The sequence below is a fragment of the Neophocaena asiaeorientalis genome, unplaced genomic scaffold, assembly GCF_003031525.2.
Source record: "Neophocaena asiaeorientalis asiaeorientalis breed wild unplaced genomic scaffold, Neophocaena_asiaeorientalis_V1.1 scaffold297, whole genome shotgun sequence".
Taxonomy (NCBI): domain Eukaryota; kingdom Metazoa; phylum Chordata; class Mammalia; order Artiodactyla; family Phocoenidae; genus Neophocaena; species Neophocaena asiaeorientalis.
This window is the reverse complement of record NW_020175435.1, coordinates 1,758,304-1,772,541: the sequence shown is the minus strand read 5'-3', so window position 1 is coordinate 1,772,541 and position 14,238 is coordinate 1,758,304. Positions and strand designations below refer to the sequence as shown.

The window sequence follows — 14,238 nt, the reverse complement described above, 5'->3', positions numbered from 1 at the left end:
TATATATATATCCCTCTTTTTTTTTGGATTTCCTTCTCATTTAGGTCACCACAGAGCACTGAATAGAGTTCCCTGTGTATATTTTATACATAGTAGTGTATATATGTCAGTCCCAATCTCCCAATTCATCCCACCCCCTTCCCCCCCTTGGTATCCATATGTTTGTTCTCTACATCTATGTCTCTATTTCTGCTTTGCAAATAAGTTCATCTGTACCATTTTTCTAGATTCCACATATGTGATATTATACGATATTTGTTTTTCACTTTCTGACTTACTTCACTCTGTATGACAATCTCTAGGTCCATCCATATCTCTGCAAATGGCACAAAAACTACCATGTGACCCAGCAATCCCACTCCTGGGTATATACCCAGAGAAAACCAAAATTCAAAAAGATACATGCACCCTAATGTTCACTGCTGCACTATTTACAATAGCCAGGTCATGGAAGCGACCTAAATGTCCATAAACAGGGGAATGGATAAAGAAGATGTGGTACATATGTACAATGGAATATGACTCAGCCATAAAAAGGAACAAAATTGTGCCATTTGCAGAGACATGGAAGGATTTCCATTCATTTAAAAAATACATAAAGAACAGACTTGTGGTTGCCAAGGGGGAGGGGTTTGGGGGAGGGAAGAGGTGGGAGGTTGGGGTTAGCAGATGTAAGCTTTTATATAGAGAATGGATAAAAAACAAGGTCCTACTGTATAGTATAGAGAACTATATTCAATATGCTACGACAAACTACAATTGAAAAGAATATTTTAAAAAAGAATGTGTATATATGTACATATATATGTATAACTGAATCACTTTGCTGCACAGCAGAAATTAACACAACACTGAAAATTAACTATACTTCAATAAAAAATGTTTTAATTCATAGATAATAAATTCAGATTTTAAATGAGTATTCAACTTGGGCTCTACACCTGTCTAAATCTCTCTATATCTTCAGTCAATACTATATAAAAAGAGTTCCTTGATGGTATGATGAGTTTTTTCCGACAGCACAAAAAAGTGCTGACTTTAAATCATAAACTGAAGAGAAGTCAAAGAGAAGACACTAAGAAAAGCCCTATGAATGCACACACTGCCATCATTGATTTCTCTATTAAAAAAACATTGATGGAGCACATACCATGGGCCAGGCACGGAGCTGGGCCCTGAGCAAAGACAAGTTAGACAAGACTTCCCCTGTCACACCACCCGAAAATTAACATAGCCTAGTGCAAAAGAGAAGCAAGGGAGGGGCTAACTTCTGTGCCAAGTGATGAACTGGATCCTCAGGTAGTGGGAGCAGCCCACCCAATACAGGGGGAGGGAGAGGAACGGGGGAGGATTAGTGGGTAGGTGAGATAGTGCACCTGACCACAAGTGATCCTACAGGCCTGATGAGCTACAGCCCTGTCTCTCCATCCTCTGCAAACAGCTCACCAAGCAGATAAATGGCAATGAGGGGCCACGGAAGGCAGACTCAGTCTCAGTCTATGTCAATTATTTTTAGGGCAGGAGAAGAGAAGCAGAAGATTCTTTTTCAAGAAAGAAGTTTTTAGTTGTTGTTGTTTGTTTAATGGTTGAGTTAAATCAAACTACCCAGAATAACCTAAAGGACTGCACATTCCAAGCTCTTCTGCATTTAGCTGGAGAAGAGAAAATAACCACTACCACCCATCTGCAAACCATCCATCCTCTGCCATCACATCACTGACAGCCCTCAGCACAGCCCACAGTCACTGCAGATACACGTCATGTCAGAAAGCCCTCCAGCCTTCATTCAAGGCAGAGCAGAATGCTCACCACCCTTGACCACCACCCATCCACACTTCAGGCCTGTGTTTGTCATATTTCCTCACCTATCAAATCCTACTTATCCTCTGTGCCAACTTGAACACTGCCTCACACATGACAAGCCCTTGGATCCCCACATATGATCTCCTCCAACCTCTGAGCTGCCAGGAGAAAGGCTTGAATGTTTTGCACAGACAGCCAGCCCCAATTTCTCTTTGCCTCTTATGCTACAATTAATGCTATGTCCTAATAGATCACAACTTGAAGGCAGGGTCACATTCTTATCCATCTCTTATTTCCAAAAGAATCTTTATGATGCCCGAGTTAGAGTAGGCATTAAATATTTATAGTCAGTGAAACAGTTTAACAGCACTAACTTTTAAAACAACTTACTCTAACTTGAGTTTGTTAGCCTATCAAGGCCAAGAAGCCCTCTTATTTTTTTTCTGGTCAGTTAATAAGTAACAAGAAGATAAAGATTAACATTAGTATACAATTTAACATCTTACCTCCTTCATACTAAACTATGAATTAGGAACTATGTTTAAAAATTCACTTAATTTATATTTTGATTAGTGGCAAAAGATATTTCAAATTTACAAATAACAGTAAACATCATAAAAAAAGTTACAAAAACGATTTCATAAATGTTAATGGTTATGAAACAAATAGTTAAGTCATTTAATGGTTAATGGTGTCTTAACATAATAATGCTTCCGAAAGAATATGGTCTTCAAATATCCACAGTCCCACTCCCCAGTGAAATCTAAATGTATGGCATAATTAAGAGGCTTTGGTTCTAAAAATAAAATCAAAAATCCTAGTGGAATAACCAGTTTTGTCCATAATTATAACACTAACCTAGAATATAAAAAAATTAAGCCATTGCCTCAACACTGAAACCTACTTCCAGTGCCATAAATGTAAGATTTTTTAAAAAACTGATTAAACTGATTATCCTTATAGTTATAGTTGGTCATCTGATGATTACATTTAAATTAAACTCATCCTAGAAATATACTATTTGCTGCATAATTATATTTGGTTATTTCTACCTTATAGAAATACTAAAGCTTCACAAAAATCACTGAATCGATAAGAAGTTGCTTCCTTTAATATCTGGCTTTCTTTTCATTTTTAGAGGAGGGAAGTGAAGTCGCCCACAGGTAAGCGTGCACAGGATCAGACACTCACGCAGGTACGTACTTGTGAAGGAGAAGAGAGTTCCAACTCTCTGGCAGTCAAAAGGAGACACATATTCTTACGTTTCTTAGGAATATGAATATGCATTTTTGTCTGTGGGTAGTGGAGACAGAGAGATAGAAACAGACACACATTTCAGCAAAAAGTTAAAGTTATGCTCTTGATTTCTTTGCCAGGAGATGGAAAAAGGAAAACTCATCCAACAGGGCTTTTAATTTAATGCCTTGAAGTATTCTAGGAAGGTTATTTGTAATACTTTTAAAAGACATAGAGGTCAACCCCCAAACAAATGGGAACACTTGGTGCAATCAATATTACCTTCATTTAAATTCTTATAAATGCCATCCTCTCCATGCAAGCTAACCACAAAAATAAATCCTAACCAAATTTTTCAAGGGCACTGAATACACTTTTAAAAAAAGAAAAAAGACAGACAAACAGGAAAATGCCCAGCCCTGGTCTCACCTCTGGCCCTTCTGGCGCATCCTCTCCAAGGGGAGTTTTCTGGAGCACATCAAAGATGCCATTGCTGGAAGCCCTCCTGTCCTCGGCAGGAGAGGCATAGGTCTCCTGGGAGTCTGTTTCCACTACATGGAAGTGGCCTGCTTCTTCCTGGCTCCAATCCAATTCTTCTTCAGACTGTTTCAAAGAGCTACTGCTACTTTTGGGAACGATCCCTGCTGTCGACAGGCTGCTAGGCACCGAGGTGTAGGACGACTGGGGCCGGGAGTAAGGCTGCCCCTCGGGGGCCAAGGCCTCAGCCTCCAGGAGGTCAGGGACGGAGAGGCTGAGGCGACGGTCCAGACAATGCCTGGCCCGTAAGTCCAGGGGTTTGTCTGAGTTCTTTTTTACCTTCCTCTTGCTCAGGTTGATTAACAAAGGCCTGGTCCGCTGTTTTAAAGAGTCCCAGACAGAAGGTTTATCCAGATCCATGGCTGCATGAAGACCCAGGAAGTTCACTCTGGGAAAGAGTGCATCTCTACAGGCCCTTCCTAGGAAACAGAAGACAAAAAGAAAGAACATGAAGCTGCTGTCAGGGCACATCAAAGTGGAAAACATGACTCAAGAATCTTACCCTTCCATTAAGTGATCAAGATCGAAACATTTGACTGGTAACATCTACAAATATCAGGAAAAGCATTCTTATGGAACTGAATTTTTAAGATCTTTTTATCAGAGTAGTTACAGAAAAGTTAAAGCAATGAATGCATGAAACTATAAGGTTGGCACAAAAAATGTGACATTAAAAGACTGTTTTCTGAGTTTGGCTTATTTCACTCATTGCACTCCAGGTTCATCTTTGTTGCTGCAAATGACAGAATTTCCTTCTTTTTATGACTAACTAATATCCCACTGTATATACCACATTTTCTTTATCTATTCATGCTTCAATGGCCATCTAGGTTTTTTTCCAAATTTTGGCTACTGTGAATAATGCTGCAGTGAAAAGGGATGCAGATATCTCTTGGAGATACCGATTTCATTTCCTTTGAATATATACCCAGAAATGGGATAGCTGGTTTAATTCTAGTTTTTCGTTGTTTAAGGAACTTCCATATTGTTTTCCATAATAACTAGACCAATGTATATTTCCACCAACAGTGTGTAAATGTTCCCTATTCGCCACACGCTCACCAACACTCATCTCTTTGTCTTTTTTATTTTTATAATCACCATGTATTTTTGAAATTTGCTAAGAGAGTAGATCTTAGGTGTTCTCAGCACACACACACACACATAAAAATGGTAAGTATATGAGGTGATGGAGATATTAATTAACTTGATTGTGGTACTCATTTTGTAATGTATATTAAATTGACCACTGTATACCTTAAATATATGCAATTTTTATTTGTCAATTATACCTTATTAAACCTTGAAAAAAAACAGGAATAAAAATAAAAAGTAAATAAGAAGGCTTCTTTCTTCTCTCCTCTCAAGAGAAAGCAGAGCAAAAGGCATTTACTAGAAAAATAACAGCATCTTTTAACCAGTATGTTCAAGGGAGTCCCTTTCTATGTCTCTAAACCCAGAGTCAGCAAACAATTTCAGTACAAGGCCAGTTAGTAAATATTGTAGACTTTGAGGGTGAGATGGTGGTCAAACTACTCAACTCTGTTGTTGTGACACCAAAGGAAACATAGATAATACCAAAATGAAAGAGTGTACCTGTGTTCCAATAAAACTTTATTTATAAAAACAGGCAGCAGACTGTAGTTTGTCAATCCTGCTTTAAGCTTATCATCTTCCCTTCTAGAGTTAAGTGAGCACTTTGAAGGACAAACAACTGCTCATATCAACTAGGATTCCATCTAGTATCTTTAACATTTATATTAAAATAAGAGTGAGAGGTCTGCCCTTATTCCAGTGTACCAGATCAGAAGAACTGGCAAAACCTCTATAATGGAAATCTTAAGAAAAGCCACCTTCAGAGCTGCAGCTTGAGAATGAAAGATTTAGAGAAAATGTTTCCCACAAACAGTTGGGTGTGAGTGATAGGAATGCTTCACAGACAAATATGATACATTATGGTGAATGCCATGCAAGAAAGGAAGTAATTTAAGATATAACAAGGCGGACGCATTAGGAATCAGATTAAAAGCAAGTTTGGAGCAATAACCATTATTCTCTGTGTCAAGTGCCTCAGAATAAATCTTTCCAATATGAAAAAGTACAGTGTGGTCAAGTCACTCTAATTTGGCCTGTACTCACATTGCCACATTTGGCTGAGGACAAAAAAGACCAAGAGCCATGGCAAAAAGCATTTTCAAAAATCAAGGACTTCATGCATTTGTACCCAGCCCAGGATATTTAGTCATTGGGAAGTCACTGCCTTCTGAAGATCAGGACAATATGACTCTACAGCTCTTGCCTGTTGACCATTAGCATCCCAGGATGAACTTGTTATCTTCAGTAGGCAATGCGGAGATGAATGGATTCTAGAGACAGACTCCACAGGTTGGAATTTTACTTTTTTATGTTCTACTTTGGGGTACTATCACACTAAGTCTCAATTTTTTCACCTATCCACTGGGGATTGTATCACCTAGTTTATAGACAAAATGAGATAAAGTGTTAAGTCCCAGTGTCTGAGTATCTGATACAGAGAAAGTGTTCAGTCAGGAAAAGCTACTTTTTATTACTACTGATAATACTATCATAATGTCATAATTTTGATATCTTAACTCAAGTTACTTAAGAGCTGTCTCATTATTATTTCCATTTTTATACATAAGTTTAAATATAACTACCTCATAGGGATCTTGTGAGGACTGAATGAGTTAGTCCATAAAAAGTACTTAGAATAATGCTTCACATAGAGTAAATATTTAATATTACAATGTTACCCAGCTTTTAAATTCGTTTCATCCTGGGTCATTCCTGCTTTAAAATTTTTAAGTATTTTACAACTCTATGCTGCTTTTAAAACTGCTACTCTAAAAAAGGAGCTGGAGGAATCAGGCTCCCTGACTTCAGACTATACTACAAAGCAACAGTAATCAAGACAGTATGGTACTGGCACAAAAACAGAAAGATAGATCAGTGGAACAGGATAGAAAGCCCAGAGATAAACCCACGCACATATGGACACCTTATCTTTTCCTACTGGAGAGCGGACTTGAGGATATGGGGAGGGGGAAGGGTGAGTTTTGACAGGGCGAGAGAGAGTCATGGACATATACACACTAACAAACGTAGTAAGGTAGATAGCTAGGGGGAAGCAGCCGCAAGCCACAGGGATATTAGCTCGGGGCTTTGGGACAGCCTGGAGGGGTGGGATGGGGAGAGTGGGAGGGAGGGAGACGCAAGAGGGAAGACATATGGGAACATATGTATATCTATAGCTGATTCACTTTGTTGTAAAGCAGAAACTAACACACCATTGTAAAGCAATTATACCCCAATAAAGATGGTTAAAAAAAAAAAAAAACTGCTACTCTAAACATAAATTTGTATTTCACCTTAGCAAGACACAAGTACATTATTTAATTCACATCTTATAGTTTAACTTGCAAATATGCTCAAAACGATTGTTTCTCTGTTCATCTAGAAGTATTTTTAGTCAATCTGCATTTAATGGAGTGTTACATAGATATCTATTAGATCTAGTTGGTTGACAGTTTAGTTCTTTTATACTCTACTACTTGTTATTATTGAACAGGTGTTCGTATTTTAGCTATAACTGTGAATTTGTCCATTTCTCCTTTCAGTTATGTCAGTCTTTGCTTCTGTATTTTGAAGGTCTGTTGTTTTTCTTTTATTTTTATTCATGGAAAGGCATTTTATTTTAAATATGGCAGTGTGTACATGTTAATCCCAAACTCTCAATCTACCCTTCTCCACAACCCTTCCCCCCACCCCCCACCCTGGTAACTGTAAGTTCATAAGTTCGTGTCTCTTAGTCTGTGAGTCTGTTTCTGTTTTGTAAATAAGTTCATTTGTATCATATTTTTTAGATTCTGCATATAAGCAATACTGTATGCTATTTGTCTTTCTCTGTCTGACCTACTTCACTTAGTATGATAATCTCCAGGTCCATCCATGTTGCTGCAAATGGCATTATTTCATTCTTTTTAATGGCTGAGTAATATTCCATTGTATATATGTATCACATCTTCTTTATCCATTCATCTGTCGATGGATATTTAGGTTGCTTCCACGTCTTGGCTACTGTAAACAGTGCTGCACTGAACACTGCGGTGCATGTCTCCTTTCAAACCATGTTTTTCTCCAGATATATATGCAAAAGTGGGATTGCTGAATCATATGGTAGTTCTATTTTTAGTTTTTTAAGGAACCTCCATACTGTTCTCCATAGTGGCTGTACCAATTTACATTGCCACCAACAGTGTAAGAGAGTTCCCTTTTCTCCACACCCTCTCCAGCATTTATTGTTTGCAGATTTTTTGATGATGGCCATTCTGACTGGTTGAGGTGATATCTCACTGTAGTTTTGATTTGCATTTCTCTAATAATTAGTGATGTTGAGCATCTTTTCACGTGCCTCTTGGCCATCTGTATGTCTTATTTGGAGAAATGTCTCTTTAGGTTTTCTGCCCATTTTTTGATTGGGTTGTTTGTTGTTTTGATATTGAGCTGCATGAGCTGTTTGTAAATTTTGGAGACTAATTCCTTGTCAGTTGCATTGTTTGCAAATATTTTCTCCCATTCTGTGGATTGTCTTTTTGTTTTCTTTATGATTTCCTTTGCTGTGCAAAAGCTTTTGAGTTTAATTAGGTCTCATTTCTTTTCTGTTTTTTTTCCATTACTCTGGGAGACAGAAAAAGATATTGCTGCGATTTATGTCAAAGAGTGTCCTACCTATGTTTTCCTCTTAGAATTTTATAGTATCTGGTCTTACATCTAGGTCTTTAGTCCACTTTGAGTGTATTTTTGTGCATGGTGTTAAAGAATGTTCTAATTTCATTTTTTTACGTGTAGCTGTCCCTTTTACCCAGCACCATTTATTGAAAGACTGTCTTACCTCCATTTTACAGTCTTCCCATCTTTGTCATAAATTAACTGGCCATAGGTGCATGGGTTTATTTCTGGGCTTTCTATCCTGTTCCATTGATATTTATTTCTGTTTTTGTGCCAGTACTGAACTATTGTTTTTTGTATACATGTCACAGTTAAAACAGTTCTCTTCTTGCTGTTTAAATCCATTCTGACAATCTCTACTTTGTAGTTGGTTTGTTTAGACCATTTACATTTAATGTAATAATTGATATGTTTGTACTTAGGTCTAGGATTTTATTGTTTCCTGTTTGTTTCCTCTGTTACTTGTTCTGTTTCCTCTTTCCCGCACTGTTTAGATTTAAACATTTTCTTAGTGTGACATTTTAATTTATCAATTGTGATTTTTGACTATATCTCCTCAAGTAAATTTTTGGTGGTTGATCTAGGGGTTACAACATGCAGAGTTAACCTTTTATCCTTTACTTGGAATCAATAATTCAGCACTCCAATTGGATTAGAAAAACCAAACCACAAGCATTTGTTTGCTATAATTTTTTTTAAAAACCCACAAACTTTGTGGTTTATTGAGATAAATTTATTACTTTTCAATTCTGGATGTCAGAAGTCCAATACACATTTCATCAAGCTAAAATCAAGATGTTGACAAAGCTGCATAATTTCCTGGAAGCTCTGGAGAAAAATCTGTGTCTTGGTCATTCCACACAAAAAAGTCCTCATTTTCTTGCTGGCTATCAGCTGAAGGCCTATTGCAACTTCTAAAGGCTGCCTAAGTGCCTTGGCTCTCTTCTTCACCTTTAAAGAAAGAAACTGCCATGAAAGTCCTTCTTAACACTGCAGCTCTCTGATGCAGTCTTCTGCCTTCCTTTTCCATTTTTAAGGACTCATGTGACATGACTGGGTGAACCAGGATAGTATATTTTTCCCATCACAAGATTTGCAGCCATAAAAAGAAAAAAAAAAGAACTTTGTAGAGTCGTTTAACATCTTTATTGGAGTATAATTGCTTTACAATGGTGTGTTAGTTTCTGCTTTATAACAAAGTGAATCAGCTATACATATACATATATCCCCATATCTCCTACCTCTTTCGTCTCCCTCCCACCCTCCGTATCCCACCCCTCTACGAGGACACAAAGCACCGAGCTGATCTCCCTGTGCTATGTGGCTGCTTCCCACTAGCTATCTGTTTTACATTTGGTAGTGTATATATGTCCCTGTCTAACTTCATCCCAGCTTATCCTTCCCCCTTCCTGTGTTCTCAAGTCCATACTCTATGTCTGCGACTTTATTCCTGTCCTGCCCCTATGTTCTTCATAACAATTGTTTTTTTTTAGATTCCATATATATGTGTTAGCATACAGTATTTGTTTTTCTCTTTCTGACTTACTTCACTCTGTATGACAGTCTCTAAGTCCATCCACCTCACTGAAAATCACCCAATTTAGTTTGTTTTTATGGCTGAGTAATATTCCATTGTATATGTGTGCCACATCTTCTTTATCCATTTATCTGTCAATGGACACTTAGGTTGCTCCCATGTCCTGGCTATAGTAAATAGAGCTGCAATCAACATTGTGGTACATGACCCTTTATAAATTATGGTTTTCTCAGGGTATATGTCGAGTAGTGGGATTGCTGGGTCATATGGTAGTTCTATTTTTATTTTAAGGAAACTCCATAGTATTCTCCATAGTGGCTTTTTCAATTTACATTCCCACCAACAGTGCAAGAAAGTTCCCTTTTCTATACACCCTCTCCAGCATTTACTGTTTGTAGATGTTTTGATGATCGCAATTCTGACAGGTGTGACGTGATACCTCATTGTACTTCTGATTTGCATTTCTCTAACGATTAGAGATGTTGAGCATCCATTCATGTGTTTGTTGTCAATCTGTATATCTTCTATGGAGAAATGTCTATTTAGGACTTCTGCCCATTTTTGGATTGTGTTGTTTGTTTTTCTGATATTGAGCTGCTTGTAAATTTTTGGAATTGATCCTTTGTCAGTTGCTTCATTTGCAAATATCTTCTCCCATTCTGAAGGTTGTCTTTTCGTCTTATTTAAACTTTCCTTTGCTTTGCAAAAGCTTTTAAGTTTCATTAGGTCCCATTTGTTTATTTTTGTTTTTATTTCCATTTCTCTAGGAGGTGGGTCAAAAAGGGTCTTGCTGTGATTTATGTCATAGAGTGTTCTGCCTATGTTTTCCTCTAAGAGTTTTATAGTATATGGCCTTACTTTTAGGTCTTTAATCCATTTTAAGTTTATTTTTGTGTATGGCATTAGGAAGTGTTCTAATTTCATTCTTTTACATGTAGCTGTCCAGTTTTCCCAGCACCACTTACTGAAGTGGCTGTCCTTTCTCCATTGTATGTTCTTGTCTCCTTTATCAAAGATAAGGTGACCATATGTGTGTGGGTTTATCTCTGGGCTTTCTATCCTGTTCCATTGATCTATATTTCTGTTTTTGTGCCAGCACCAAACTGTATTGACTACGGTAGCTTTGTAGTATAGTCTGAAGTCTGGGAGCCTGATTCCTCCAACTCCATTTTCCTTTCTCAAGATCATTTTGGCTATTCGGGGTCTTTTGTGTTTCCATACAAATTGTGAAATTTTTTGTTCTAGTTCTGTAAAAAATGCCATTGGTAGTTTGATAGGGATTGCATTGAATCTGTAGATTGCTTTGGGTAGTATAGTCATTTTCACAATGTTGATTCTTCCACTCCAAGAGCAGAGTATATCTCCTCATCTGCTTGTATCACTTTTAATTTGTTTCATGAGTTTCTTATAGTTTTCTGCATACAGGTCTTTTGTCTCCTTAGGTAGGTTTATTCCTATGTATTTTATTATTTTTCTTGCAACTGTAAATGGGACTGTTTCCTTAATATCATTTTCAGATTTTTCATCACTAGTGTATAGGAATGCAAGAGACTTCTGTGCATTAATTTTTGATCCTGCTACTTTACCAAATTCATTGATTAGCTCTAGTAGTTGCCTGGTAGCATCTTTAGGATTCCCTGTGTAGAGTAGCATGTCATCTGCAAACATTGACAGCTTTACTTCTTCTTTTCTGATTTGGACTCCTTTTAATTCTATTTCCTCTCTGATTGCTGTGGCTAAAACTTCCAAAACTATGTTGAATAATAGTGGTGAGAGTGGGCAACCTTGTCTTCTTCCTGATTGTAGAGGAAATGGTTTCAGTTTTTCACCATTGAGAATGATGCTGGCTGTGGGTTTGTCATATATGGCCTTTATTATGTTGAGGTAAGTTGCCTCTATGCCTACTTTCTGGAGGGGTTTTTTTTTCATAAGTGGGTGTTGAATTTTGTCAAACACTTTTCTGCATCTATTGAGATGATCATATGGTTTTTCTTCAATTTGTTAATATAGTGTATCACATTGATTGATTTGTGTATATTGAAGAATCCTTGCATTCTTGGGATAAACCTCACTTGATCATGGTGTATGATCCTTTTAATGTCCAGTTGGATTCTGTTTGCTAGTATTTTGTTAAGGATTTTTGCATCTATGTTCATCAGGGATATTGGCCTGTAGTTTTCTTTTTTTGTGACATCTTTGTCTGGTTTTGGTATCAGGGTGATGTTGAACTCATAGAATGAGTTTGGGTGTTTTCCTCCCTCTGCTATATTTTGTAAAAGTTTAAAAAGGATAGATGTTTTATAAATGTTTTATAAATGTTTGACAGAATTCGTCTGTGAAGCCATCTGGTCCTGGGCTTTTGCTTGTTGGAAGATTTTTAATCACAGTTTCAATTTAAATTATTGTGATTGGTCTGCTTATATTTTCTATTTCTTCCTGGCTCAGTCTTGGAAGGCTGTGGTTTTCTAAGAATTTGTGCATTTCTTCCAGTTTGTGCATTTTATTGGCATATAGTTGCTTGTATTAATCTCTCATGATCTTTTGTATTTCTACAGTGTCAGTTGTTACTTCTCCTTTTTCTTTTCTAATTCTATTGATTTGAGTATTTTCCCTTTTTTTCTTGATAGGTCTGGCTAATGCATTATCAGTTTTGTTTATCTTCTCAAAGAACCAGCTTTTAGTTTTATTGATCTTTGCTATCGTTTCCTTCATTTCTTTTTCGTTTATTACTGATCTGACCTTTATAATTTCTTTCATTCTACAAACTTCCGGGTTTTTTTAATCTTCTTTTTCTAATTGTTTTAGGTGTAAGGTTAGGTTGTTTACTTGAGATGGTTCTTTTTATCTTTTTTTTTTTTTTTTGCGGTACACAGGCCTCTCCCTGTTGTGGCCTCTCCTGTTGCAGAGCACAGGCTCTGGAAGCACAGGCTCAGCAGCCATGGCTCACGGGCCTAGCGGCTCCATGGCATGTGGGATCTTCCCGGACCAGGGCAGGAACCCGTGTCCCCTTCATTGGCAGGTGGACTCTCAATCACTGCGCCACCAGGGAAGCCAAGTTCTTGTTTCTTGAGGTAGGACTGTATTGCTATAAAATTCCCTCTTTGAAGTGCTTTTGCTGCATCCCATAGGATTTGGGTCATTGTGTTTTCACTGTCATTTGTTTCTAGGTATTTTCTGATTTCCTCCTTGATTTCTTCAGTGATCTCTTGGTTATTTAGTAGTGTATTGTTTAGCCTTCATGTGTTTCTATTTTTGACAGATTTTTTCCTGTGACTCTTATCTAGTCTTATAGTGCTGGGGTTAGAAAAGATACTTGATACAATTTCAATTTTCTTAAATTTACCAAGGTTTGATTTGTGACCCAAGATATGATCTATCCTGCAGAATGTTCCATGAGCACTTGAGAAGAGAGTATATTCTGTTGTTTTGGGATGGAATGTCCTATAAATATCAATTAAGTCCATCTTGTTTAATGTATCATTTAAAGCTTGTGTTTCCTTATTTATTTTCATTTTGGATGATCTGCTCCTTGGTGAAAGTGGGGTGTTAAAGTCCCCTACTATGATTGTGTTACTCTCGATTTCCCCTTTACGGCTGCTAGCATTTGCCTTATGTATTGAGGAGCTCCTATGTTGGGTGCATAAATATTTACAGTTGTTATATCTTCTTCTTTGATTGATCCTGTGATCATTATGTAGTGTCTTCCTTTGTCTGTTGTAATCGTCTTTATTTTAAAGTCTATTTTGTCTGATATGAGAATTGCTACTCCAGCTTTCTTTTTTTTTGGGGGGGGGCGGGGCATGGTACGCAGGCCTCTCACTGCTGTGGCCTCTCCCGTTGCGGAGCACAGGCTCCGGACATGCAGGCTCAGCAGCCATGGCTCACAGGCCCAGCCATCCCGCGGCACGTGGGATCCTCCCGGACCGGGGCACGAACCCGCGCCCCCTGCATTGGCAGGTGGACTCCCAACCACTGCGCCACCAGGGAAGCCCTCCAGCTTTCTTTTGATTTCTATGTGCATAGAATATCTTTTTCAATCCCTTCACTTTCAGTCTGTATGTGTCCCTAGGTCTGAAGTGGGTCTCTTATAGAGAGTATATATATATATAGGTCTAGTTTTTGTATCCATTCAGCCAGTCTATGTCTTTTGGTTTGAGCATTTAATCCATTTACATGTAAGGTAATTATTGATATTTATTTCCCAATTACCATTTTCTTACTTGATTTTGGTTGGTTACTGTAGGCCTTTTCCTTCTCTTGTGTTTGCTGCCTAGAGAAGTTCCTTTAGCATTTTTTGTAAAGCTGGTTTGGTGGTGCTGAATTTTCTTAGCTTTTGGTTGTCTGTAAAGGTTTTCATTTCTCCGTTGAATCTGAAT

At 37.7% G+C, this 14,238-nt stretch overlaps 1 protein-coding gene across 4 annotated transcripts in view; it reads right to left on the bottom strand.

The window, feature by feature from the left end:
• Positions 1-14,238, bottom strand: part of MCTP2 (multiple C2 and transmembrane domain containing 2) — a 243,719-nt gene that overhangs the window by 183,333 nt on the left and 46,148 nt on the right. For all 4 annotated transcript variants that reach the window (XM_024767708.1, XM_024767710.1, XM_024767711.1 and 1 more), the window contains exon 2: positions 3,469-3,995. In XM_024767708.1, coding sequence (XP_024623476.1) covers positions 3,469-3,936 — 468 coding nt within the window. In that variant the 5' untranslated portion in view covers positions 3,937-3,995. The remainder of the gene's footprint in view (positions 1-3,468; positions 3,996-14,238) is intronic.